This window comes from Lepidochelys olivacea, assembly GCF_965140295.1.
Source record: "Lepidochelys olivacea isolate rLepOli2 genome assembly, chromosome: 10".
NCBI classification, from domain to species: domain Eukaryota; kingdom Metazoa; phylum Chordata; order Testudines; family Cheloniidae; genus Lepidochelys; species Lepidochelys olivacea.
The window spans coordinates 63,672,473-63,698,346 of NC_140420.1; the positions used below are offsets into that span (position 1 = coordinate 63,672,473).

At 42.3% G+C, this 25,874-nt stretch overlaps 1 protein-coding gene and 1 long non-coding RNA gene across 5 annotated transcripts in view; one reads left to right on the forward strand and one right to left on the reverse strand.

Moving 5' to 3' along the window:
* DMXL2 (Dmx like 2) overlaps window positions 1-3,193 on the reverse strand; it is a 105,693-nt gene extending 102,500 nt beyond the window's left edge. For all 4 annotated transcript variants that reach the window (XM_084642376.1, XM_084642375.1, XM_084642374.1 and 1 more), the window contains exon 1: window positions 2,958-3,193. In XM_084642376.1, coding sequence (XP_084498502.1) covers window positions 2,958-3,044 — 87 coding nt within the window. In that variant the 5' untranslated portion in view covers window positions 3,045-3,193. The remainder of the gene's footprint in view (window positions 1-2,957) is intronic.
* Window positions 3,113-23,003, forward strand: LOC311527919. The gene is made up of 4 exons (XR_014713479.1): window positions 3,113-3,252; window positions 12,516-12,660; window positions 16,858-17,571; window positions 22,898-23,003. It is a non-coding gene; the product is annotated as an uncharacterized lncRNA (long non-coding RNA).
* Window positions 23,004-25,874: the final 2,871 nt, after the last annotated feature.

Below are 25,874 nucleotides of genomic sequence, written 5' to 3' on the forward strand. Positions count from 1 at the left end.
AGGAGTACCAAGCATGTTGGGGTTGGTCAAGGGGCAGGAGGGGAGACATTCTTTCCCGTAACCCAGGACTAATTCTCAGTGCACTGCTTGATCTGTATGCTCTGGTGGGGGGACAAGTTGTGGGCCAGCAGGCTGTTCCCACCTCTCCTCTGTTTCAGACTGTCTGCAGACATCTTTTAATCATTAAATGAAAACATTTCATTTAAACAAAGTCATTATACAAAAATATTGTAAAGACTTGGCTTAAGAGGGCACTAGTGTCCTTAAGAACTGTTTTGTGTCTGTCTGCCATGTCTTACCCAAGTTCAATCTTCTGTGTGTATTGTAAGATTTTTGGGTCACGCCACTGTAGCAGAAGGGGAGTTGGTGAGTTAGCGGTAGTTTAGCTGTAGGGTAGAGGGTGGTTAGCAGGGGGAAGGGAAACCCAGGGTAGAATGTAGTATGGGTTTGTGTGGGGTGGGTTGGGTTGCGTACATGGTTCACCAGCCAACACTCCTTCTCTGGAAGTCATATGCATGCACCCATGCAAGGCGCGAGTAAAAGTGCTGGGAAAAGGCTGCAGCAATAGATGAAAGTGGAGGGGGGGTGGTTTCAGGCTGGCAGGAAATAAAAGAAAGGGCAGTGCAACTAGGGTCAGACATGCACAGAGTGGAATTCAGGGTGAAGAGTACTCTTGTGTGCGCAAAGACATTAAGTGTAGACCTAACTAATACATCTGAAACACGGAAAACCATAAAAGAAGCATTTTGGTGCAAATCACAAATTGTGTGGGGAAAAATAAAATTCTGTGGAGAACATGAATTCTGAACAAATTCTGCATTGCACAGTGGCACAGAATTCCAGCAGGAGTAACTGTCCAACCTCTCCTGTTACCTCATCTGTTACTAGCTCCTTCATCAGGAGCTATGAGGTACATAGAATTATTAGAACCAGCCAGCAGAAGAGCTAAAATGGGAACTCATGGGCCATGTCTATGCTACAAAATTATGTCTACCTAATTTACAGGAATAGCAGCTAGAGCCCTGTATAGGGTAGGAGCCCATGACTGCATGCCAGATTTCACAGGGGAGATCAGATTTCATGGTCTGTGATGCATTTTTCACAGCTGTGAATTTGGTAAGGCCCTACCTATAATAATACTGCACTACAGGTGTGTATGGTGCTTAACAAAAGAAATCAACATTAACAGGTCTGCCATAGGCCCTGAGCCTGGAATGAGTTCTGCACAGGAAGACCTTTATGCTTGCACAAAGCTTATTGCAGGCTCAGGGCTTAAAACAACAAGAAATAATACGCCAAGAGTGAAATAAGACAGAATGGGAAGCAGAGAGTTACAACAGAGCAAGATCATGAGATACGTTTTCTCTTACATATCACCTGCTAGTTCCTTTTTAATTTAACATAATAAAGTTGCAGACAATAGCCAGAGGAGAGGCTCAGGTTCTTTTCATGTAATTCTACAATTAAAGTGAACCATATAATTTTGCATTTGTCTAAAACAAATTCGGTATTTGGTATTCTTGGAAAATCGACATAACCTAATACTGTATTGCTTAAGCTGCAAAAGGATATAATTTGTTGTGAGTGTTGTAAAACTAACAGGTATTACCAAAAATAAATTTTATCACAATGACAGCATATTATAAACTGACTCTCCAGGACATTATAATTGAAAGAACACTATAATATGATTTTATATGACTGTCAAAAGTAACAGCAGCCATACAATGCCCTTAGATGTCAGTAGCCCTGCATAGCAGCACAAGAGGGAAAATGTTCAGTCTTAGTTCCCTTTGTATCTTGTAGCTTTTTAACCATCTGTTATTAAAAACAGTTATGATAAGACCAAGCAGGGTTTAAAATGTCCTATTAGTCTGCCCACAGTTATTTTAGAATAAAAATGATGCTTTATATCACTTAGCTAAGAACTAGTTCAGGCCTGGAATGATGGCTGGTAAAGGTTATCACAAAACCTAGTAAGACAATTCTCCCTCAAATAGTAAAACACTGATTAAATTATATTGTGCTAAACACTGCAGAAGCTGATCCCTCATTGAAATCAGATAGAGTCACATCATAACCCAAATCAGTGACAATTAAGTTTACATTAAAATGGGGGAAAGAGAGGCCCATGGATGGTAAATAAATAGACTCAAAATATAAATTACTAGGCTCTAACAAAGTGTTTCAAATGTGTCTTATCTGTTTTCACTTATATTAAGGGAAGCTTTTAGTAAAGGAATAAATATTTAATTTTTCAATGCCTCATAGTAACAGAAGACCAATTGCTCTCCAACAGCAGATTGGGTATTTAAGAAGATTGTTCCAACTGAATCTTCCTTTTCATCGCAAATAGTCATACTATTAGCTATTTTATTCCTTGAACACAAAATCAGGGACATGTAGTTGATTGGTCTCCCTCCCTCTTTCATTTTCACAATGTCAGGTGGGCCCTCAACACTAGCTAGAGGTGACAAATGCATCCTTGAATCCCAGCCCCAGTCTGCTGCTGTGTTCTGGGAGAGTAAAACAGCAGATCCCTCCCTCCCTTGCTTCCCCAAGTGGGCGCTAGGGGATTGTTGCACGGGAAACAGACACCAAAGGACTGAATGGATGGGTTATTTCCCCTCTCTCCCCACTCACTTTCTGTACTGGAGCATCTCAATATGAATTTCCCAGCCTACCATGAGCGCATAACTACCCACCACCATGCACCTAGTCAGCACCACTGCCCCAGCTATAATTACCCGCCACTTCATTACCCCCAGCTAATTGTCTCACCCTTCATTATCCCATCCCACTGCCCCAGCTATAATTACCCGCACCCTTCATTACCCCCAGCTAATTGCCTCACCCTTCATTATCCCATCCCACTGCCCCACCCTTCATTACCCCCACCTAAACCCCTCCCCGCAATCCCGCCACCCCCGCCCCACTATCCCCCGCGCCGCCCTCACCGTGAAGGGGGTGTCCCCGACGCTGCCCACCGAGTAGCAGTTGTCCCCGGGGTTGACGGCCCCGGTGAGCACCTGGTGCAGATGCATGGCGGCCCCGCAGACCTACAGGCTGCGGCGGGGACGGCCGGCCGGCCAAGCTCCCCGGGGCCGGCGGCGCGGTGCGGCGCGGCGGCTGCCAGCACCAAGCAGGACCCGGATGGCTCCGTGTTCCCTCCCGCCCGCCGGCCGCACCGAACGGGAAGTCACCGGCTCGCGCGAGCGCAGCCAATGGTGATCCGTGGGGCGCGCGAACCAGGTGAGCTGGCGCGCGCGCGGTGCACTCGCCGGTGGGCGTGGGCGTACAGGGCCGCGGCGCGCGTGCGCGCTGGGTGGGGGGAGCAGCAGAGTGCGTGGGACCGCACCCCAGGTGTGTGCGTGGCACTGCGCGCGGCGTGTGCACCAGGCCCTCTGCTGGCCGTGTGCCGGGGATCTCCCCTCTTCGGCGGGGCGCGGCCTGGGATCCCGAGCGAGTTCCGCAGGGTGTGGGAGCGCGTGCGCGCGCGCACACTCGTACGCCCGCACCAGCCCCCAGTGGAGCGGATCTCACCAGGGTCCCTAAAGTAGGGCTGCAATGGGAGCAAGATCTGTGCAACTACGGCCTGAGAGGAGATATTTAATGAGATACAGCCTGAGCTCCCCGCCCCCACGCCAGTGTTCAAAATAGTAGGAAGTGGTGGTAGAAAAATCTTTTTCTAAATTATCAAAAGTGCTGAGACTCCATTAAAAGGAAAAACTGCATGAGCCTGGAAGAAAAGTGAGACAATCTGCTGCTGAATTAGTAAAGGGGGTTTTAACAAAGGGGCATGAGCTAAAACCTCAGACGCACTGTGATGCCCTGTCCTGGGCAGAGCTTTGATTTTAAGGTGCTTGTGGTCTCTTGTTTATTTGCACTACTGTAAGTCTTATATAGCTTTTGATGCCCCCAAAATATATTGTGCATAGTGCCTTGGGGAATTTGCTTCCACCAAGCACCACCCCATCCTTCTCAGCTTCCCCCACAGGTGTATGCAGTCCTCTGGAAACTGAGCACATGGGACGTGAGCGCCTTGCACTGTCCCTTGGAATCTGTGCATTGGCACTCGTTTGTGCTCAACCCCTGGGGTGGGAATACCTACACAGAGTGTGTGGAAAAACTGAGCAGCAGTTTCAGATTTCCAATACTTATGTGCAGCATGCATTTAATCCTTCAGTGGTTTAATTGTAACCAGCTATTATTGACCTCAAGAATGGGGCCCGTGGTAGTAGGAAAGATTATCATTGCTTTCTGTGTCAGTGAGAAACATGTAAAATGGTGTAGCTATAGCGGGGAATAGAGGGTTCCATGATTCACTTTTAAGTGCTCAAACTGTATCGTTCTATTAACTGGAACTAGGGAGGAAAATGTTTTGGGGAGGCATTTTTTTGAGTATCAGAGGGGAATCAATTTGTATTAAACAAGAAAGAATAGTTTTGCATTAATTTCAGCGAGGTATCGGAGACAAGAATTCCACTAGTATCTTAAGCTCTAGTAGGTATGTTTCTATTCAGTGTATTTGTAATGACTGAGAGGATGGTCTTTTTTACAAAAGACTTTGCAGAGTAGTCAATGTTGAAACAACCGTAAGAATGTCAAGAATGCTGTGTCTTAGAAGAGGAAAAATAACCACCGAAGATCTATAAACTGTTTAGGGAAATAACCATTACATAATCCACCAAGATTTAAGGAAACACTACAAGGTTGTTTTTACACTCAACAAAAATAGATCTGCACTACACTGCCAGTACAACTCAACCGTTGATAACAACAGTGGGAGCTGTAGTGTAGTCAAAGCTCAGACATTTTTTACCACCATATTATTGTTCAATCCTGAGGTGCTTATAAAATTCCTATATAAGTAAATGTGCGTTTTTCTGAGTAAGGACTTCAGGATTGCACCCTTGCACTTTGTTGCTTCCTCTAAAAAGATTTTATTTGCCCTAATTGAACATATAACCTTAATCATGTTAATATACAGATAAATCAAGCTCATGTTTCCAGTCACTTTCTAGCAAAGCAAATTCAGATTGAAAAATATTGTCATTAATCACTCTTGGCACTTCAAGTACTCAGGACCCAAGTCTACTGCTAGTGAAGTCAAGGAAAGTTCTGTCAGATTTCAAAGGAAATGGGATCATGCCCTTATCTATGCTGGATACATTTGGTGTGATAACTACTCTGACTATCCTAGTATGCTATCCAAATGTACAATTGCTACCAGTGGTGCAGAGATGATTCTATCATTGTTGTATTTGTACTTCCTCTGATCGAGGCACTCTCCCACTGTATATATGCCATTAACATTGATGCACTTCATTTTAGGTAAGTGCTAATCAGGCTTGACAAAGCTCTGGCCGGGATGATTTAGTTGGGGATTGGTCCTGCTTTGAGCAGGGGGTTGGACTAGATGACCTCCTGAGGTCCCTTCCAACCCTGATATTCTATGATTCTATGAAATAAATTAGATCTTTGGGGCCAGATTCTCAGGTGGTGTTACCTGGTGTTTCTACCTGTTAGTCAATGGAACTATGTCATCTGACACCGATGAGGATCTGACCCTTGAATGGATAATTACCACTTTAGCCATGGCATTAAGTGGAATTATATGTAAACAGTATAACCTACAGAAAACACTAGAAATTCAGCAAAGCCAGAAGTTGCAGCTTTTGATGGAAAACATCCTTCAATTTAAGAAAGCACCTCCAGAGTTAGTCATACTATCCTATCCAATTGGATGCAAGCAGTGAGAGTTTTGGTTTGGAGCCCAGTCTTCTATTAGTCAACTTACTTATTAATTTATTTATTATTATACTAAGGCTGCCAGTAATTCTTGCTCGCAAGCCAAATGTGAGAGAGACATCAGGGTACTAGGCTAGATGGATTTTTGGTCTGACCCAGTATGGCCGTTCTTATGTAACTTTTGCTTCATCTTCTCTCAAAATGTTATATTGGCCAACATGGTGAGAAACAGACTCTTGAGAATGTTTGATCTTTTTGAAGTTTTAGATGACATCTTTTTGAAAGGCACTTAAAAAAAAAACCCATTCTGGTTCCTGACCCCTTCCTCTGCTTTCTAAAGAAGTTTCTATTATCTCAAAAGTCAAGGTAAAATAAGCCTTACTCTAGAACCCCTTTGAATCTTTGCCTTCCTGGGAACTTTACTCTGTAATTTCTGTCATATACAAGATTTTGATAGATGATTCAAAACTATCCTCCACCAAGTTGGATAATGATAAGGCTGAAATAATCCACAAAATATGTCCTGCCAGATTGAAAAGATAACTAGTGGTTTCTCCAAGACAATCCAAAGAGAAAAAACCACTAGACTTTCAGCTACTTTAAGGTATTTCTCCTCTGGAATCCTGATTTGAGGCTGTTTGTTCAGGTCAGTCCTTTTTAGACTTGATAAACTAGGTGAGGTCAATCACAGATGGGAGTATAGTGCTGTTTTCAACTAGGTTACCTCGCAGTAAAACAAAAATGCATGTAACTGTGGAAGACTACAGATGTGGTCAGTTTCTTCTATGAACAAGAAATCTTTCACAAGTATCTAGGGACTGAAACATTCAGATCCTGACTGAAAAACAGTCTCTTTCGGCTAGTATTCTGCCACTAGCCTAAACTCTGAGCAGTGTCCTTTGCCACTCCACTGCTGCCAATTTATATATAGTAACTCAAGTGATTATTTTGTGCTTTTAAAGTTATAATAAAACATCTAAATAATGCAGACTTGCATCTTTCTGAAGATCTTTATTCTTCCCAACTTGATCAATTTCTCCTCCACTCCCTAATCAGCTCTAATCTAGTCTACTCATTGTGGAACAGATTCTCTGCCTTGTGCCATTCCCATGAGTGGTACAAAGTGAATGGAAACTGCCAGTAAGATCCCTGCAGGGGCGTCATATCCTTCGGCACAGTGTCAACTGTACACCTCCCACCTTGCAGCTCCTGGAGTTGAACGGGAGGGGCTGGAGTATGATGCACTCTGGCAGCCACCAGCTGACAAATGTCCCTAAGGTTTCAGTTAGTTCATGTTAGAGCAGCCACTGAGTTTAGCATCTTAATGTTCTTGGGGATAATGGATATTGCTGTCCACTCCTAAACAAAAATCTTTGAGACTCCATTAATCTATTTATGGCTCCCAAACATCTTGCATCTTTATTGAGAAAGAATACACAAGCCCAACACTCTGTGTTATAAATAGGTTTAAACCTAATATCCAAAGAACATTTATGCTTAATACTTTTGGAAATCTGGAAGGGGTTGATTCTGGTCAATCTCTGTAGGTGTCCTTCTGTTGTGCCTGTTTGTGTTTTGTAGGATTTATCTTGGAGGATCCTGGCCTAATTACCAGTTGGAAGAAAAAAGAACTGTAGCTGACAGTTAAAATCCTATTCAGGAAGAAACCAAAATATACTGCAGAGGCTTCAGCACTGCACTGAGTTTTACTATACTTCAAAGGCTTATGCAAGGATTAGGGTGACTTATATAGTACTGTACTCTGAACTATTCTAGAAATATAGTGAATGTGTCTCTATGGAATGTTTAGATTCTTTAGTATGTCTATCTAGATTGTTGACTGCTCTGTATCTTCACCTGCAAATAAAATGTTCTCTTCTCCTCACCCCATTCCACCCTTCTGTCACAGTTTAAATGCTTTTGAGCATTGCATGCCTGTCCTTCACTAAACAGTCAGGTCCCAGTTTTACAGTCTGGATTAAGACTATTTTAATGTCAATAGGAGCAGAGTTAGGCCAACAGTGAGTGCTTTTGAAATCTTGCTGCTACCTTTAGTCGGATAATAAGATTTCTTGCATGAGTAAATATTAATCACCCGAGTAAAGGTAGCAGCAAGATTTCAGAAGCACTCACTGTTGGCCTAACTCTGCTCCTATTGAAGCCAAGCCCATGTTTAAAGGAAAACCATTTGTCAATTGATTTTGATAGGAACAGAGGGCAATGTTGATGCTTTTGAAAATCCTTCCCTTAGTGAATACATGATTCTAGTTGCCAATAGTAGTTTCCAAGAGTATATTTTGTTACAATTCCCAGTCAAACTCCTCCTTTTTGAGTTATTACTTGTCCAGTGTTGCTTATCTTTTATCAGGATTCAGAAGATAATCTTCTCTCACTTCTAGAGAAGAAATAGAGGCTATCAGCACTTTTGTGCTATTATTGATTATTAGTGACCTTTCCTCTGGAACTCCACTTAATCCCCAAAAAGTTTATTTTTAAAAATGCGAACTTACTTTGTTAACCACGAAAGTATTCTGTCCCATCATGCATTCAAATGACAGCTGCATTCACTGTGTCCTACAGTACATCACTAGTCCTGAGCTTCTGGGAAGTATCCTTTAAACAGAAGCTTTCACAAAGAGAGCAATCATCACTACAGTAAGAAGTCAGTGAAGCAGTGACAGGTATTTCCATAACCTGTTCAGAAAAAATCTAGAAACTATGGACACAGTCTTTAGCAAATATGTATTTAATTAACTGAGGTATTATACTACAGTTTTCCTTTCCATGTAAAAATAGAATATGCCTCTGTTCTAAAATGCGTAGATCTGTTATTTTAAAGAGGTAAATGACAGACTGCTTAGGATTCTACAGGTTTGTTGTGGTTCACAATTCTTCCAAGATATTGTCATGTTTTAAATTATTCACAAGTATTCTGGGCCACATTCATTACTGCTGTTACCCAGCTGACTTCAATGAAGATACACCAGTAATTATTTTAGCCCTTTATCTCTAAATGTGCAGGGAATGAAACAAAAATTGACTTCAGTGATATTCTTCTAATTAATTATTTGCATTGTGGTAGTACTGAGGACCCCAAATCATGAACCAGGACCCTGTTGTGCAAGACATTGTACAAACAGAGAACCAAAGATGGCCATCAAAGCAACCTTTTAAGGTTATTTTATAATTGCTCTGTGTTGCCAGTGTTCTCTGTTCACCAAGGAAGACCCAGCCCCTGATCTTAGGAGGATACACACCTGCAGGGACAGTTATTTGTTTCACACTCCTGAAAACTTTGCTGTTCAGGTTATTTCCTACCTTTCATGCACTTTTTTTCAGTAGTCTGTACTGTGTATTTGGTGAAATACTTCTGATCACTTGAAATAAATGTAGTATAATGTAAACAGCCTTAGATGTTAGTTTCCTCATTTCAAAGCAAGAAAGCTAATTGTTATGAGAATTTAAATAATTATGTTGGGTTTTGATGTCATGCTCAATTCTTAGAGGCAGATACTTGTTTTTTATTAAATAAGCTGAGGAGGGTGGGAACATTGGTTCTATGAGATCTATGTTAAAACAAAGGAATCTGGGTGGGCATTCATCCTTATCTCACCCTCTTTTATTACATATTAAACATCACTGAAGGATGGTGTGGGTGCTTAGATCTTTAGCACTAACTGGTTGTTCTCCTCTCTCAAAGGATTTAAGGCACTTAATCCAAAGAATGTTTGCATAATGTGCTTTAATTACTATTTCATTTACTAAAATGTTTTCCCTTCTGTGCAGTTAAGGAGGGACCTGTAGGTTGCCACCAGTGCCACTTGTTTTCTCCACACATCAACCTCACCATAGAACTTGAGGCTTTCATTTTCCTGGGCAGAAGATGATATTCTTTCATTCTCATAAATGCACATGGAACATCTCAGCACTTGGCCACTCCACAATGGAGAGTTTTCAAGGAATGACATCACTAATTAGTATGCAGTGATGTAACCATGTCAGTCTCAAGATATTAGAGAGACAAGGTGGGTGAGGTGTAATACCTTTGGCTGGACCAACTTCGGTTGGTGGACGAGACAGAAGTTGGTCCAGCCAAAGATATTACTTCACCCACCTTGTCTCTCTCACATCACTAACATTTAGTGATGTTTAGTGATTCCCCAGCTGTAACTATATCTGCGTGGTAAGAGAGCAAGGCCAAAGTAAACCTAATTCTGGAGTCTTAGTGTTATGCAGCAAGACCTTGGACCTTGATAGGACTAGTTAATTTTTAATCCTATGCTACTGCCTGGATTGATCCTGTGTGTTCTTTATCTGGATTGCATGCTTGTGTTGCACATAAATGTAGTGAAACTGAAAGAATGTGCACTTTTAAACAAACAGATTCTGAGAGAGCCATGTGCAATAGCAAGAGCCACTGTTTTAATACCAATGTTCATTTTATTTCCCCTGTGTCTAACCACAAATGGAAGAATCCTACTTTGTACTTGTTGGGACCACTGTTCATCTCATCTTATCCAACTTTGTCAAGCACTTTGAACCTGGAAATACATGCATGTGATAGAGTGGATGTATAAGTGAAGAGATTCGGAGTAAAATTGCTTTTATGTTTTTCTTGACTGGCTATTCTGAATTATGACTTAATGGAATGACATTGTTATAAATAGTAATAATTCACTGACAAATGAATCTCTGCATATAATTTAATTTCATATGGGACTCCGTGACTTGGAGACATTAGACGTACGGGGGAAATGTTTCAAGAATTGACCCTAAAAAGATCTTTTTAAAAGAAATACTGAATGTATGTTTTTAAAAGGGGTAAAATGAAACTGTCTCATCATTGCTGTAGTAAGGATTTAAATTCTACAGCTCTGAAAGGCAGGCATCTTCTGTCCTTAGGAGATAAAGAAACTGTTACACAGGTTTATTTATAGCTTAGGCTTATGTCCAAGAACTAAAGGAGACCAGAAGGAGCCTCCCTGTCATCAACTTACTATGACAGTGTTTTCAGGCCTAGGCTAGATATTCAATCCCGATAGCCCTATTATAAGCGTAACTGTAGCAACACTGTAGTGATTGTTGAGGAAGCAGTTGTGTCACAAGCCCCGATTTTCAAAGACTTATAAGAAGCCAGATACTCTGGGCTAACATTTCAGCTGAGGACAAACACTAGAAAGGTGAACTTGATGAATAAACTTGTTTCTGCTTTTCAAATAGCTCTCAAATTACTTGGTTTTAAAACTTTGTTTGCCACAGAATTGTTAGATCCTGATCTCATTTGCACTGGTGTAAATGTGGAATATCTCCATTACAGTCCAGTGAATTTGCACTGGGGTATATGAAATTCTAGTCTGCAGTGAGGGAGGTCCCTTATGATATGACTGAAGAAATTGGATTTGGAAGTAACCAGTCCCATATTGCTTCTTCTGGAGCTCAGAGTTTTTCACATTAGCCAGAGTATGTCGTGAGAGGAATGCAAAGTGCACCGCACATATTCAGCTTGGTCTCCTTGCCTTGTACCTACTATGGATGTACACCAGTGCATGGTGGGTCAGAACAAAATATCATCTTTACTCCTCCTTTGCACAGGTGTAAATGACTGCACAAAGCACAAGGCTTTGGAGAATTAGCCCTGTAGGCTGAGTGGAATCCTAGCAAGTATGCCATGGAGACTATGCTCATATGCAGTACAGACACTTTATTTTACAGGAGGAGCAGGGATTTGCCTGGTGCCAGCCTCCAGACACTAATTGTTACAAAGAGAAGGCAGTGCCCTAGGCCAGAAGTTCTCAAACTGTTGTCCGTGGACCACCAGTGGTCCGTGAGTTCCATTCAGGTGGTCTGTGGATAATTCCCTCTAGGGTGCATGCCTGGGCACCCACCTAATTAGTGATGCTGCACAGTTGTGGCTCCACTAATTAGGTGCCTGGACCCTGGAGAAGATGCACATGTAAGGTGGGGTGGTGGCCTTGGGGGTGGGAATAAGGGGTAGGTGGGAGGGGGCAGTGGGGTGAGAAGAGGGGGTGGGGGCAATTTGGGACATGCAGGGCTGCGGCAGTCAGAGAAAGAGACAATGTTCCCCAGCTCCAGGGCTGCAGCTGCTGGGGAGAGACAGCCCTCCTTCCCAGCCTCAGCTCTGTGGTGGGGAAGAGACCCCCCATACCCGCCTTCCCAGCCCCAGCCTGGGGACTGCCGTGGCGGGGGAGAGGGGGCACATCAATCGCATTAGAAAGGTAAGACACTGATATTAAAATATGAGTTGTTTGCTTTTATTTCTAGAACAACATTTTTTTTATTATTATTAGGGGTTTTTTTTATATAGCACTTTTATCCAAAGCGCTTTACAATAGTTAGCTAACGGTACAGACAACATTTGGAAAAATCATTAAAATGGTTCGCCGAGACCCTCAGCAATTTTCAAGTGGTCCACGGGGAAAAAATTTTGAGTACCACTGCCCTATTCAGCTGACTTTTTGGGTGCTGAATGCCTTGGACTGCACTAATCAACCTGTATTGCCAGCTCAATGGTTTTATCAAGTCCTGCAATATTTGGTGTTTTTCCTGTAGCTCATGAGGTCCTGTGATTACATGAGAATCTCTGCTTTCATTTAAAGAAAAAAGTTTTTATTTCTCATGGTTGCAGAGAAAAGTTTGAAAATGTGAACCCTCCAAGTTCAAAAGGCTGAAAAGACCCAAAAAACCCCACATTTATTTTTATCTCCTGACTTTAACTCTCTGTCTAATGACTTTTTTTTTTTTAGGGAACCCTGACTCTCTATTTTTCAACACTTGGAGTTGGCAATGCTACTCTGCATTTGGGAAGCAGAACCAGTGGCATTTTCCTTTGGAGGAGGTATCCCAGAGGGAAAGGGCTCCTCTAGCCCATAATGTAGATCTTCCTCACAGGTGATTTATCGTGACTAGCGTAACTGCATCCCCCTTCCCTTGTTTTTTATCTAATTTTAACTAGATATACAGGTACCACTTGCATGAAATTATACCATGAATAAATTAGCTAAACAGTCAATGGGCACCCAGCAAACACTAGGACTTGTATAAGGAAATTAGGACCTGCAATTCATCACTGTTGGAGATCTGCTGATGATGGCAACAGCAGAATTTGTAGCTTAGACAAAAACTAGGCATTTTAAATCTGGGTGTAAAATTTTCAAAAGCAGCTATGGGCCCATTTTTGAAGGTATTTAGGTGTCGAAGATGTAGATAGTTCCTTAGAGGCACTTTCAAAAGTTTTTAGGTGCCTAACTTCTTAGGCACCTAAACACTTTAAAAATCACACAAAGCAACTAATGACTTTGGAGGCATAACCACTTTCAAAAGTGATTTTAGTCATCTAGGAGCCTAAATCTCATTGAAAGTCAATGAGACTTAGGTCTTGTCTCACCTTATGCTTCACCTGTCGATCCCCCAGTAAGAGAAGTCGATCAGAGAGTTTCTCCCGTCAATCCAGAGTAGTATAGACACCACAATAAGTCAACCTCAGGTACATCTACTCCAGCTACGTTATTCACATAGCTGGAGTTGCGTAACTTAGGTAGACTTAGCCCCATAGTGTAGACCTGCCCTAAGTGACCTTTCAAAGTGACTTAGCCCCCTAAGGGCAAGGTTGACAGGAGAAACTCTCCGATCAACTTACCTTATGCATCTCATTCTGGTGAAGTACCGGAGTCGACGGGAGAGCGATCGGCAGTCAATTTAGTGGGTCTTCACTGGACCTGCTAAATCAACCCTCAGGGGATCAATCGACATGTGTTGATTCCCTGGTAACGAAAGACAAGCCCTAAGAGTGTGCAGTTACTTAGCCACTTCTGAAAACTTTGCCCTGTGCTCGTTAAGCTGTTGTCAGTGTATATTTAAAAAAAAAAAAAAAGTCTGAGCCCTGTTTTATGCTCTAGCTTTAATTTTTGCTACCACTTTGTGAGCTACAGATGTAGATCCAGTATGAAAGTATTTATGGATTGAGTCCATTATTTTCATTTCCAAAAAATGGATCATTATGTGTTCTTCAACATTTACCAAATATTTACATTTGTTTCTCACATGCTTTGCAACACTTCAAAAATATTTGCTCTCATTAAACAAAAACTTCTACAATACTGTTTAACTCGTGTAATATTCTTTCCTCCTCCTCCTCCTCCCCCTTTCTCTTTGTTCTTCAGTCATCATGTTTGAAGTAGGATTTTAAAAAAACAGCAAAGGCTGGAAAGTTAGACCACACACAATCTTGCACTTGTGAGGATTTGTGTGTGTGTCAAACAAATGCCCTTTCTTATTCCTACGTGGGTATAACCTTACTCCGGCAGCTGGCTCAGAATCATCTCCTGGACAGTGGAACATAGGAATTGCCAGACTGGATCAGACCTGGGATCTGTCTGTCAGAGAGAGGATTGTGGAGTAGAGGCCGGTGCTAGTAGCTTCAGAAGTACAGGAAATCCCCCCAGTAAACATATGGGGGATAATTGTATCCCCCACCCCCAACAAAGGCTTCCTCCTAATCCCTAGTACTGTAGTTAGCTTGGTTTAAACCCTGAAGCGTTAGGTTTTATATTCTTTCCAATACTTTTTTTTTGTGTTCACTATTATAACTCTGGATATTCTTGTTCATATAAACATCCAATTTCTATTTAAATCTTGGTAAATTCTTGGCCCTCAAGGATGTCTTGTAACAATGAGTTCCATGGTCTAGTTATTCATTGTGTGAAAGTGTTGTGGTTTGTTTGTTTGTTTTCAATTCATTTTGAATTTGCTGCCTTTTGGTTTCATTGAATTTCCCTCACACCACATGTAAGGGGACAGCAGATGTTGCTGATCTACCTTCTGCAGATCAATCATTAGTTTATATGCTTCTCTCATGTTCCCTAAGCAATGTAAATTGTTTCAATCCCTCTTTTTTATGAGTTTTTTTTCCCCATCCCCTCAACTCATTCTACTTGCCCTTCTCTGAACCCTCTCTGATTCTTCAGTATTGTTTCTGAGTTGGGGTGACCAGTAATGCACACAGGATGTGTAGTATACATCAGTATTTTTTTAACTGACCAGTAATGCTGTGTGCCAACTGCTGAGCCAGAAGATTGATTCATTTTGGTAATTCTTTGAGGGACTAATTGTTAACTCTGCTAATGTGAAAGTACTGAAGTGCTAACCCTCCTGCCCTGCCAACATTCAAGAATCAAACCATCGGTAGCTCCAGTGTAGAAAACGGTTAATCATGCTGTGCGGCTTCAGTGGCATTTGAGGGGTCAGTTCTTTGCTTCTGTGGAAGAAGCAGACTGCCTTTCTGCGAGGAGGATAACTTTAGCGAGTTAATAACTAATGAATTCCTGATGAAACAAACACTTTACATGTACAGGTCCGGTGGGTCTGTCAGTGCAAATATGAATAATTTGACTATTCTATTAATCCATTTCAATGTCGCCTCTCACAAATATGCCTCTGTATGAGAAATCAATATGAACCCATTACTAATGCTAGCTAATGACCAAATAGATGTATTTTTAAAAGTATGATGGAAGCTCTTTTTTTTTTAATGGAACTGTGCATAAATTTAGAAAGAACTAGAGCTGTGCATGAATCAGAGTTTTCCTCCCACAGAAAATGTGCATTTCTGAGAATATTCATTCCAAACTGGAAAGAAAAGTCAGAAATGTAAAACTTTGAGCTTAATGGAAAATTAAAAAAAAAAAAAAAAAAGCCCAAACGCATTTCAGAGGAACTAGAATGGAATTTTTCTAAAACTTCTGGGTCAGGTGCCCAGTAAGCCAGGCTGCCAAGGAGATGGTGATCTCAGGGAGTCGGGCTGGCTGGCCAGGTTTCAGTTGAAAGTTTCAATGGAATCAACTTGTTTCCAAGGAAAATGTCAGTTGTCAGCATTTTCTGATGGGAAAATTGTTCCATTGGAAAATTTTTGACCAGCTCTAGTAATAACCTTTATTACAACAAACACTGGCAATATGTGGATGACCACCAACCAACTTTTGGAGTAATGAGCTACGTTTGTATTTAATGAAAGTACTGGAAAGTTAGCTTGAGCTGCCTCTCATTTTTACAAATTTTTGGAAGCTTTGAAATCACCAGGAATACTTCAGTAGTGAAATTACACAGTGCAGAGATAAGTAGTTGACATAAGTTGCTCCTCCGGGAATGGATAGTTCTTTTGTATAGGACAGGGGTGGGCAAACTTTTTGGCCTGAGGACAACATCTGGGTATGGAAATTGTATGGCGGGCCATGAATGCTCATGAAATTGGGGGTTGGGGTGCAGGAGGGGATGAGGGCACCTGCTGGGGGTGTGGGCTCTGGGGTGGAACAGGAGGTTGGGGTGCAGGAGGGGGTCAGGGATGCAGGCTGTGGGGGGCACTTTCCTCAAGCATCTCCCAGAAGCAGAGGCATGTCCCCCCTCCAGCTCCTATGTGGAGGCGCACTGCCCTGTCTTTAGGCACCGCTCCTGCAGCTCTCATTGGCCACAGTTCCCGGCCAATGGGAGCTGCGGGGGTGGTGCTTGGGGCAGGGGCAGTGTGTGGAGCCCCCTGGCTGCCCCTATGCATAGGAGCTAGAGGAGGGACATGCCACTGCTTCTGGGAGCCACGCAGAATGGGGAAAGCCTGCTACCCCGCTTCCCGGCTGGAGCACCATCCTGGGCCAAGCTCCCCCAGCGGGAGCTTGAGGGCAGAATTAAAATGTCTGGAGGGCCGGATGCGGCCCCCGTAGTTTGCCCACCCCTAGTATAGGACCTAGCACAATGGCCCCAGTCTGTAATTGGGGGTTCCTATGTGCAACTGCAATATGTATAATGATTAATAATAGCTTAAGTAATAAAGGGAGAGGCTTACTTTTTCAAATGTGACTGTACAAGGGAAGGAAACAGTGTGCCCATCTTTGCTTTTTTTATTGCTATGAATGGGCTGAGTCACCACCCCATCCTGTCATGGTCTCAGTCTGAGTTAGTGTTCGGACTTGCATTCTTCCTGGAGTCTGGCTTTATTGGTAACTCGTTAACAGTAGCATAGCATAACCCTCAGCTTATGCTCAAATAAATTGGTTAGTCTCTAAGGTGCCACAAGTACTCCTTTTCTTTTTACGAATACAGACTAACACAGCTACTACTCTGAAACCTCAGCTTATGCTTCCTCCGTCGTGTCAGCTGTACCCCATCCAGGACTGCCCCCATCCTACCTCCTGCTCATCTCTGGGAGAGGAACTTCCACTTGTCCTAGACCACCAGGGAGGGTTAGTGAGCCCCACCTGCCACAGTGAGCCTGCAGGAGACTTTGTGCTTTGTTTTAATATCCGCTCAACAGAAGAGCTTTTCAGCCTTTGCAACAATGGACAAAGAGGGACATTAATTGGCGGTTTTAGAGTTCCTATGCACCAGTCATTTGCCTACCTTTGCCTGAAGCTGATGTATCAGGAACATATTTGATGAACGAAGTGTTGTCCATATATTCATTTGCTAGACTAAACCGTGCATGAGAGGTTCCTCAGAAGTAAGGTCAAGGATGCTGTCCCGCCGCTTGTGATATTCTCCAGGAGCTTTCAGTTCCTCAATCAATTAATAGAATGTGTTCTCTGTCTCATGCATAGTTTATTAATTTGTGACATTTATTGTTATGTATGTAATAAGTTATCAAAGTTCTAGACCATGAAAGTGACTATTACACAATACATTAAAACATTGTTTTTCATATCTAACGGTCTCAGAACACTACACATCGGAGAGTGCAACTGACTGGGAATTCCTTAAACAAAATGTGAGAGGTCTGCAGCATTTGATGACATGTGGAGCCTCCTAGTGTAATGAAAGGTATGGCATGCTGATTCCCAAGCCTAGCATTTCGGTGAGATGCATGTTAGATGTTATCAAATTCTGCCAGCCTAACTGTGAAATTCTGCACTGCAAGATGAAGTGAAATTTTGTGTGCATCTTTCTAGTATTGCAAAGACACAATTATTCTGCAGGATTATTCAGGGATGGCAGAGAACTCTTTGTTCTCATCTGGCTCCCAGTTTTAAGATTGTAATAAAGATACAGTTAAAAGAAACATGCACTTGCTATGTGCACAAACAGGATATGAGAAATGGAGCAAATATTGCCCTTATTCATGTTAAACATACTGGATTTATGGAAAATGCACACTGGCTAATCTATTTAAAATCTTTAATTTGAACCAGAAATTGAGGGTGACATCCTGGCCCTATTGAAGTCAAAGGGAGTTCTAGCTATTGAGTTCAGTGGGGCCAGAATTTCACTCTCGGAGTGCTATTGGCTTGCTGAATGACCACAGGCAAGTCACTTGACTTTTCTGAGATTCAGTTTTCCATCTGTTAAATTGGGATGATGATGATACTTGGTGTCCACATGGAGACTTAATGTGTGTTGTGAATCCTGACTGCCTGTGTGGACCCTGTTATTGCACACTAAAAGTTCTGTGTATACAGGTCCACACAACCGGTCATTGTGTGGCTAGCTGGCTGTACATTGACACCACAGCTTGAGGCACATTAAATCTCTGTGTAGACTCCCTCTAAGTATCAGATCCCAATTTAACAGATGGAAAACAGAAGCCAAAGTCTCCATGTAGATAAGCCCTTTACTTTCCTATGTAAAGTGCCTTGAGATCTGTGGATGAAAAGTATTGCATAAGAGCTATTGTTTTATACTTATTTCTGCTATAATAAAAGAAAAGTTAGGAAGCCAGTTGGACAGTGTGTAGTCAAGAAGAGGCATACTATGAATATATGTGGCCAGATTTTCAGACTTACCAAGCACTCACAACTAAAGTTGAATTCATTGGAGCGGTGTGCGCTCAACATCTCTGAAAATCAGACCAGTAATACCGAAATGCATAGGTGTGTACATATAGTGTGTGTGTGTGTGTAATATGAGTTAAACACTGATCATATTTGCCAGAAACATGATATGGAAACCCTGCCCACTGCATCACACAGATCTGCCGCCGTCTGTTCACAAAGAACTGCTGCACTGAAAAGGGAAGCTTGTAGTGTAATTCTGTTTCCATTAAAGCTTGCAGAGAATTTGGTTTATTCTAGATATTTATTTCTTTTGAACAAAGACTTGATCAGAGTCCATTATTTTGAAATTCTCATGAATATTAACACCTTTTAAGTGAAGGTGCCCATTTCTGTGTAAGCGTCCAGTTACCCTCTAGCTGCTGAGAAAGCAGGCTTTTGTTTGTTGTTTTTTATTAAAGATTATATTCCCAGAGAGTATATCTAATAACACCAGTAATTAAAACAGCAGGGCAAGCTGTCTCTCTTTTTGGACCATACGGCAGTGCCATAATTAAATGATTACCGAGCAAAATGGCCTTGTTTCAGCATAGCCATTTAGTCCTGATTAACAAAAAGTCTATCTCCTGATTCTTGTGGGAACACACAGGAATTATCAGATTAAGTGATACAATCAAAACAACTACACTTTGTCATTCATGGGTCTTTGCCATAATTTTTATCTAGCCAAATAACTTGGTTTTTTAAAAGCACTTATTAATTCCAGAGCTGCCTGAGCTTACTAATTAAAACCAAGGTTATGTGACCATCTAGTTACACTGGGGCCATCAATCTCAAGGTACTCAGCTATCAGTATGTTGGATGCTGTGGATTTGAAAAGCTATGGGAAATTGAACTTAAACATGAACTATCCCCAAAACAATGACATTTGATGTGATGATGAAAACAATGATCCAATGTGCAGAGAGTCTCATGTTCAGCATCCACTACACAACCCTTATTCTATCTATTACAAAGATACTGCAGCACTGAACCATATTAAAAGGTAACATTTGTGTTGGATCTGTAGTCAATCATGGCACTCTGCTGCTCAAAACACCTCCCATTTTGTCTGTTCCCAACATGACTTGAGATCTGTGAATTTAATAATGCTTTAAATCCTCAACTCTCCACTTGGCAAGGAGATAGTTGTGACGTTACACCTCATATTCTTCCTAGAAATATTGTTATGATATGAATATGGCATAACTAAGATGTTTTATGCAAGGTGGGTTGTGAGGTATCATTGGAAGGTTATGATTTACTGAATGTGATTATCATATTTGTATGCATGTATCGTTGCTGTATCTTAAGTTGGCAATATAAACTCTATCAATTGCAAAAGTGTTTGTATCTGGGAAACGCCCATCAGACAGTAGGCAATCAGCCTCAATGGGCCACTAGGGAGAATGATAAAACTTGAAAGATACTAATCTCCTGCCTTCCTGAGAAATTTCCTGGGATGTTGCTTTGACCCTGCAGGGTCAGGTGATGTCACCTGGTATGGAGTACCACCTTGGACACTGCTGGTATTTTTCCACTGGAAAAAGGATTCCTGCCTTATATACATTCTATTTAAGGCTGGGAAGTAAGTCAAATAAGGCTTTTCTCCATTGCCTCCCTGCCCAAGAAGGAAGACTCTGAAAGCACCTGAAGAGACAGAGGAACTAAACTGGGGAAAAGGCCAGGGCTCAGCCCAGGCTAAGAAAGGGGTCTAGTCTGTAAAGAAAAGTAACTGGAATTCTAAGCTGCAGAAACTCTGCAACCTGCCTAAAACAATATTTAGGGTGAGAAATTACATTTTGTAACCTGTTTAATGAATTAAGCTTAGGTTGCATGTTTTATTTTATTTGCTCATTAATCTGCTTTGTTCTGTTTACTATCCCTTATAATCACTTAACATTTACCTTTTGTAGTTAATAAACTTTTCTAGTTTGTTCTAAAACCCAGTTTGTGCAATTCATACTAGCCGGGGGTGGGGACGAGAAGCTGTGCATAACATCCTCCCCATTGAGGGAGGGAGTGTGTTTTGTTTTGGGTTTTTTTTATGAGCTTGTTTTGAACAGATCTCTCTATACAGCGCAAGACAATATTATTTTGGGATTTACACTATGGATGATGTGTGCACCGGAGTGCTGGTCTTTCCCCTAGCTGAATCCTCCTACACAGAGCTGATTTCAGTCTGTCTGCAGCTGGGTATGGCCTTGCCTGGGTGTGTGCTGGAAAGGGGCTTGAGAGCCTGGCACGGCAACCCAGTGCAAGGGAAACCCAGGCTGGTAGGACTGATGGGCTCAGTGGGACCCCAGCAGGGCTTTGGAGCGGAGCCTAGAGCTGCAGCAGCTCCGGAGCAGTGGAGCTGCAGGTTTTTGCCTGGAGCTGGAATGGAGCCGGAGCACAGCTCCAAAGCGCTGGACACCAGCACATCCAGAGGCACTCCAAAAGGGGGGTCTAACCCATCACAATAGTGATGACAAATGTTCTATGTTGCTGGCTTGTGTAGTTGATACTACAACTGCCCCTAGTAGGTCTGGGAGGAGGGGAACCTGCTGGGGACTGGCAGGTGTGTGGCTGCATTGTTCTCATGCTTTGCCAGTAGCACGATGGAGCACTAGAGCTGTTGGAGCCAGGGTGAAGATTAGGCCGGTTCTTGCTTGGAAGAAATGCTCCAGCATTACAAATTGCTAAACGCAGTGTAGCTATAGAATCACTTATTGCAGTATTTATAAATTCAAGTTGATACATAGTTACTCATACATCTAGGATAGAAACTCCATCTGTGCAACTGTTGTGATAATATGAGCCACTCAAGTTCATTTCTAGAGCTGGCAAGAAACTGAAATTCTGAGGGAATGTGATGGGAATGGTGATATTTCACTTCAACCTTTTGGAAATGTTTCTGAGATTCTCTGAGCTGCCTGGAGCTCTGGCGGCCTACCAGGTAGGGAGCTTGGGGACTCTGAAGGCTGGAACTGCTGAAGAGCTGGGAACTCTGGCTCCTGGGCAGTCTGCCTAGAAGGCTGCTGAGGGACCAAGGAAGCCCGGGGGCCCGGAAGTCCAGGCTCCCAAGCAGCCAGGGACCCAGGTAGGCAAGCTGGCAGGTAATCATGCACGTTTCTGCCAGAACCCGGCCTACTTTCTATCAGAAGTCCCCTAAAATTACCACATTCCCACAGAATGCTTTGATTTTTGGCAAGTTGGCATTTTCCAACTCCCCAAAAAAATCCATTTGGAAAATTTCTAACCAGCTTTATTTCCCTCTTTGAGGGATAAAAGTTGCAACCTTTATCCAATATAGAACAAAGCGTGATAAGAGAATTATAATTCACGGTCAACACAATGCACTAATACTGGAGAAAAATGTGGCTTAAATTTGGCAAGTCAAGTTTGTCAACATACATCTCCAGCACGTTGAGAAAAGCCTGGACTCCATACGACACCAGTTCCAAAATCAGAGTGAGTCTGTTGACCACAGAGCAGCCCCCAGAGAGTGGAGTGGTTGTATTGCGTTGGTTGTCCTTGTTTCCAGCTGAGATAAAGAACAGATGGGAGTGGGCGATGAAATTATGAGCCAATGCAGACTGTGACTATTTTTTTCAGAAAGGGCAAAACACTTACTGTACTAAAGGCAGCTAAAAATACAGAAATACATTTCTAGTGTTACTTATGCATGTGTAAGCAATGGCTGCAGTTGCCCTATGGGTCTCACGTGAATGCGATCGGGGAAGAGGTGGTCTCTGTGTTTGCAGGTAGGAGTGGTGTCCATGGAATAATATCATCAAGATGCTGTTCACACAATGGAGAAGTTTGAGAGCCCCTCCCATAAGGTTTTAACTACATGGAAGTCCTATGACTCATGATATAAAAAGATGATCAGGGCAGTTAAGACAGCTTAATCCTTCATGCAGAGTGGTCAATGGTAAAATTACCTGTTGGCTGCAAGGCTAGATGTAAAGAAAATTGGAACTCTAATGGCCTGATTTTCTGCCTCTGCATTTGTTCCCCAAGTGCAAAGTTGGTGTGCAGGTTTATCTCAGGGAGGTAGGAAAGTCCGATTTTCCCTTTTCATTAGAATTGGTCAACATTTTCTGAAACTTCAAAATTTTTACATGGGAGAAAGAAAACTTTCCATATTTTTTTTAAGCTCATTTTCTCTCTCTCTCCCCCCCCCCCGCATCTCTATATTGGTCAAAAAATTAAATGAAAACCTTTCACAATACTTTTCTCCGCCACTCCCTTTTTGTTGTTGTTGGGGGGAGAAAACAACAAGCTCTACATTTTACAGAGGGTCAAAATGAGTCAAAGAGGTGAGATCCTTACCCTCTCTGGCCCCTTTACACCAGGTGCTATGAAGGCCTTGGATCCTGCTGTGGGGATGATTCCTCTGGAGCAGAAACTGCTGAAGAAAGCCAGGCTGTGTTCCAAAGCTCTCCTCCTATGGTGCCCGAGGTAATGTGAATTTAACATCATTTTATTCCCTCATTCTCACCATTTCTTAACTAATGAACACCGATTTACCATTCAGTTTCAATTTCCATTTAGTGCCCCAAGTTCACATCTGTCTCCCATGGCCAGTTAGAAGGAATATCCTCAAATCCTTTGTTATCCTTCCTCATGGAATATTCTTCTAGAAGCCAGGAAGGGGCGGGGGAATGACTAAGCATCCTCAAGGTATGTTGCATGCCACAAAAGACACATACTGCCAGAATAGATGTCCAAAGAGGCACAACTGGAGTTTTTCAGATGTAAAAATCTATTACAGACCAAAGAAAATATCTTCAGAGAGAATTTGAGGGGGAAAAACCAACAAATTGAAAAACGGCGCAGGGCAACCTTAACATCACTCTGGCTAGTGTCAAATTATCTGCTTCTATAATCAAAGGAACCCATTCAGGAATATTTTCAGAAGTCATTCACTTCCCCCATGATCACAAGAGCTGGTTAAAACCTCTAGCTTCCTCAACATGAGAATTATGTATCCAAATCTAAACTGTCACTGTAAATGAAACCTTAGAGCTTCAGATTCTCAGTGTCACTACCATGCCTTTCCATGGAACAGTTCAAGCCTTGCTTCTGTGGATGCTTGTTATTGAAATCTTTGCCTATTGTTTTGGGGGAGTTGATAGACTCCAAAGCGCTGTCAGCTATAAGGATCCTTAATCTGATCCCAGAACACCTTTCTTTAGAACAGTCATTATTAGTATATTTAGAAAGGCCCCTATCCTGGAAGTATATTGGGCCAGATCTCGGCTGGTATAAATAAGTATAGCTTCAGTGACTTTAACGAAGCTACATCAATTTGCATCAGCAGAGGATCTGGCCCATCCCCTTGTTACAAGGTTATAGTCACATGATGTAGTATCCCACTTTGGGAGAAAACTCATCAGACAATTTTGCTTGTATTTCTGTACTATTTTGACCTGATTGTAGTTGTTGGTTTCTTTCTGTCAACTCTCCTCGGCTGAATGCATGCCAAGTGGTGCTTGATGATAAAGCAAAGTCATAGAGCAATAGGGGAAAGAAAAGCAGCAATACTGCATACATGAGTGACCCTATATAAATGCACACCACGTGATAGCTGATGCTAAAATTAGATTAGTGGTAGAGGTAAGGAAAACAGAGACTTAATTATCTCTGGGGTGGAACAAGCAATGAAGAAAATCCCCTATTTTAAATTTAACAAAGTTTGGGACTTTATCAACAAATGCTGTACCAGTATTGGTATGAAACAAGGACTTTGCAGTCAGATTTTACTGTAATTTAAATAGTGTCATTACATTGGCTGTACTCTATCCTTGAAAACCGTATCCGAGCAAGACTGTGAAAAAGGAACAAAATTGCCAAAGAACAAGAGAACAGAGTCTTCTCCCTCTCACCAATTAGAATATCAAACAGAAAAAAATTGCATTTCTTATCAGTAATTCTAAGAAAGTATTTGAGACCCTAAATTGCCAAGCTAATTTTGATCTCAATGATATTTTTTTAGATTAAAATGGTGTTTTTTGCAATTACTCCTTCAATACTGAATTAAAGGAGTTGGTTAGGTCTTACACCTAGAAAGTTGCCAATCTGCGCACATGAATGTCACTTCACCATAGCAGATACTGCATTTCATATGTCATAATGGAATACCGGAAAGGCCACCTGCAGCTTCTGATTTTAGTCATTGAAAATGCAGCACTAAAATATGTTTTGGAAAAAAATCTAGAATCTACCTTGGCCCTGCCTTCACCCCTCCTAGCTCGGTTCTGCAATCTATTTGGGACTGCCACATGCTTCTGAGTTCCCTGGTGGGGGGGCATGGTAACAGACCTCTCAGTCACTGGTCTCCACTACTGGCAGACTTTCCTCATCCTGGGGTCAACATAACCAATCTATTACACTTCTTGAAAATTGGTTCTAGCTTCCCAGAAAATCATCTTGACAACTTCTGCTTTATGTGCGTATATAGAAAGGAACCCAATCGGCAGTTAAGCAATATCTGCAAGAGGATTTGCACTAGCAGCCTGTTTGTTTGGTACATATCTTGGGGGCAGTGTGAGTCATGAGGCCAAAGGACCAGTGGCTTCACTCACTCTGACGTAGCTTCTTGCTAAATAAAACAGATTTTTAAAGAGTGCACAAAGTCACTGTGGAGCAATGACTAAATAACTTTTGTTCATATTACTGTGCTTGATAAACTAGTTCATAGAGAAAGAAAGCAACTTAGAACTTTTAAGGATGGGGAGCAGTTGCTGTGGCATACAATAGGTGGTAAGAAACTGTTACTCACTTTCTCGTAATTGTCGTTCTTCGAGATGTGTTGTTCACATCCATTCCAATCAGGTGTACGTTCACTGCATGCACGGTCATCAGAAAGTTTTCCCCTAACAGCTCCTGTGGGGTCGGCTGTGGAGTCCCCTGGAGTGGCTCCTTCATGACGCTCAATATAGGACTCTGCTGACCTGATCCCCCTTCAGTTTCTTCTGGCTGGCTACTCCGACAGAGGGGAAGGCGGTGGGTATTGGAATGGATGTGAATGACACATCTCGAAGAACAACAGTTACGAGAAGGTGAATAACCATTTCTTCCTCTTTGAGTGCTTGTTCATGTCTGTTTCAACCAGGTGACTCCCAAGCTCCACCCTGGAGGTGAGGTCGGAGTTAAGGAATAGCTAATTGGAGCACTGCTCTACCAAAATCTGCATCATCTTAGCATGGGCAATCTTAGCTCAAGATTGTAGCCCGTGGTGCCTTGCCCATAGAATATTCCTGGCCCGGGGCCTGGCTCCAGCAATGTTCGAGGCCAGGTCTCTCCCTCGGCCCTGCCTTCCGCCCCTGG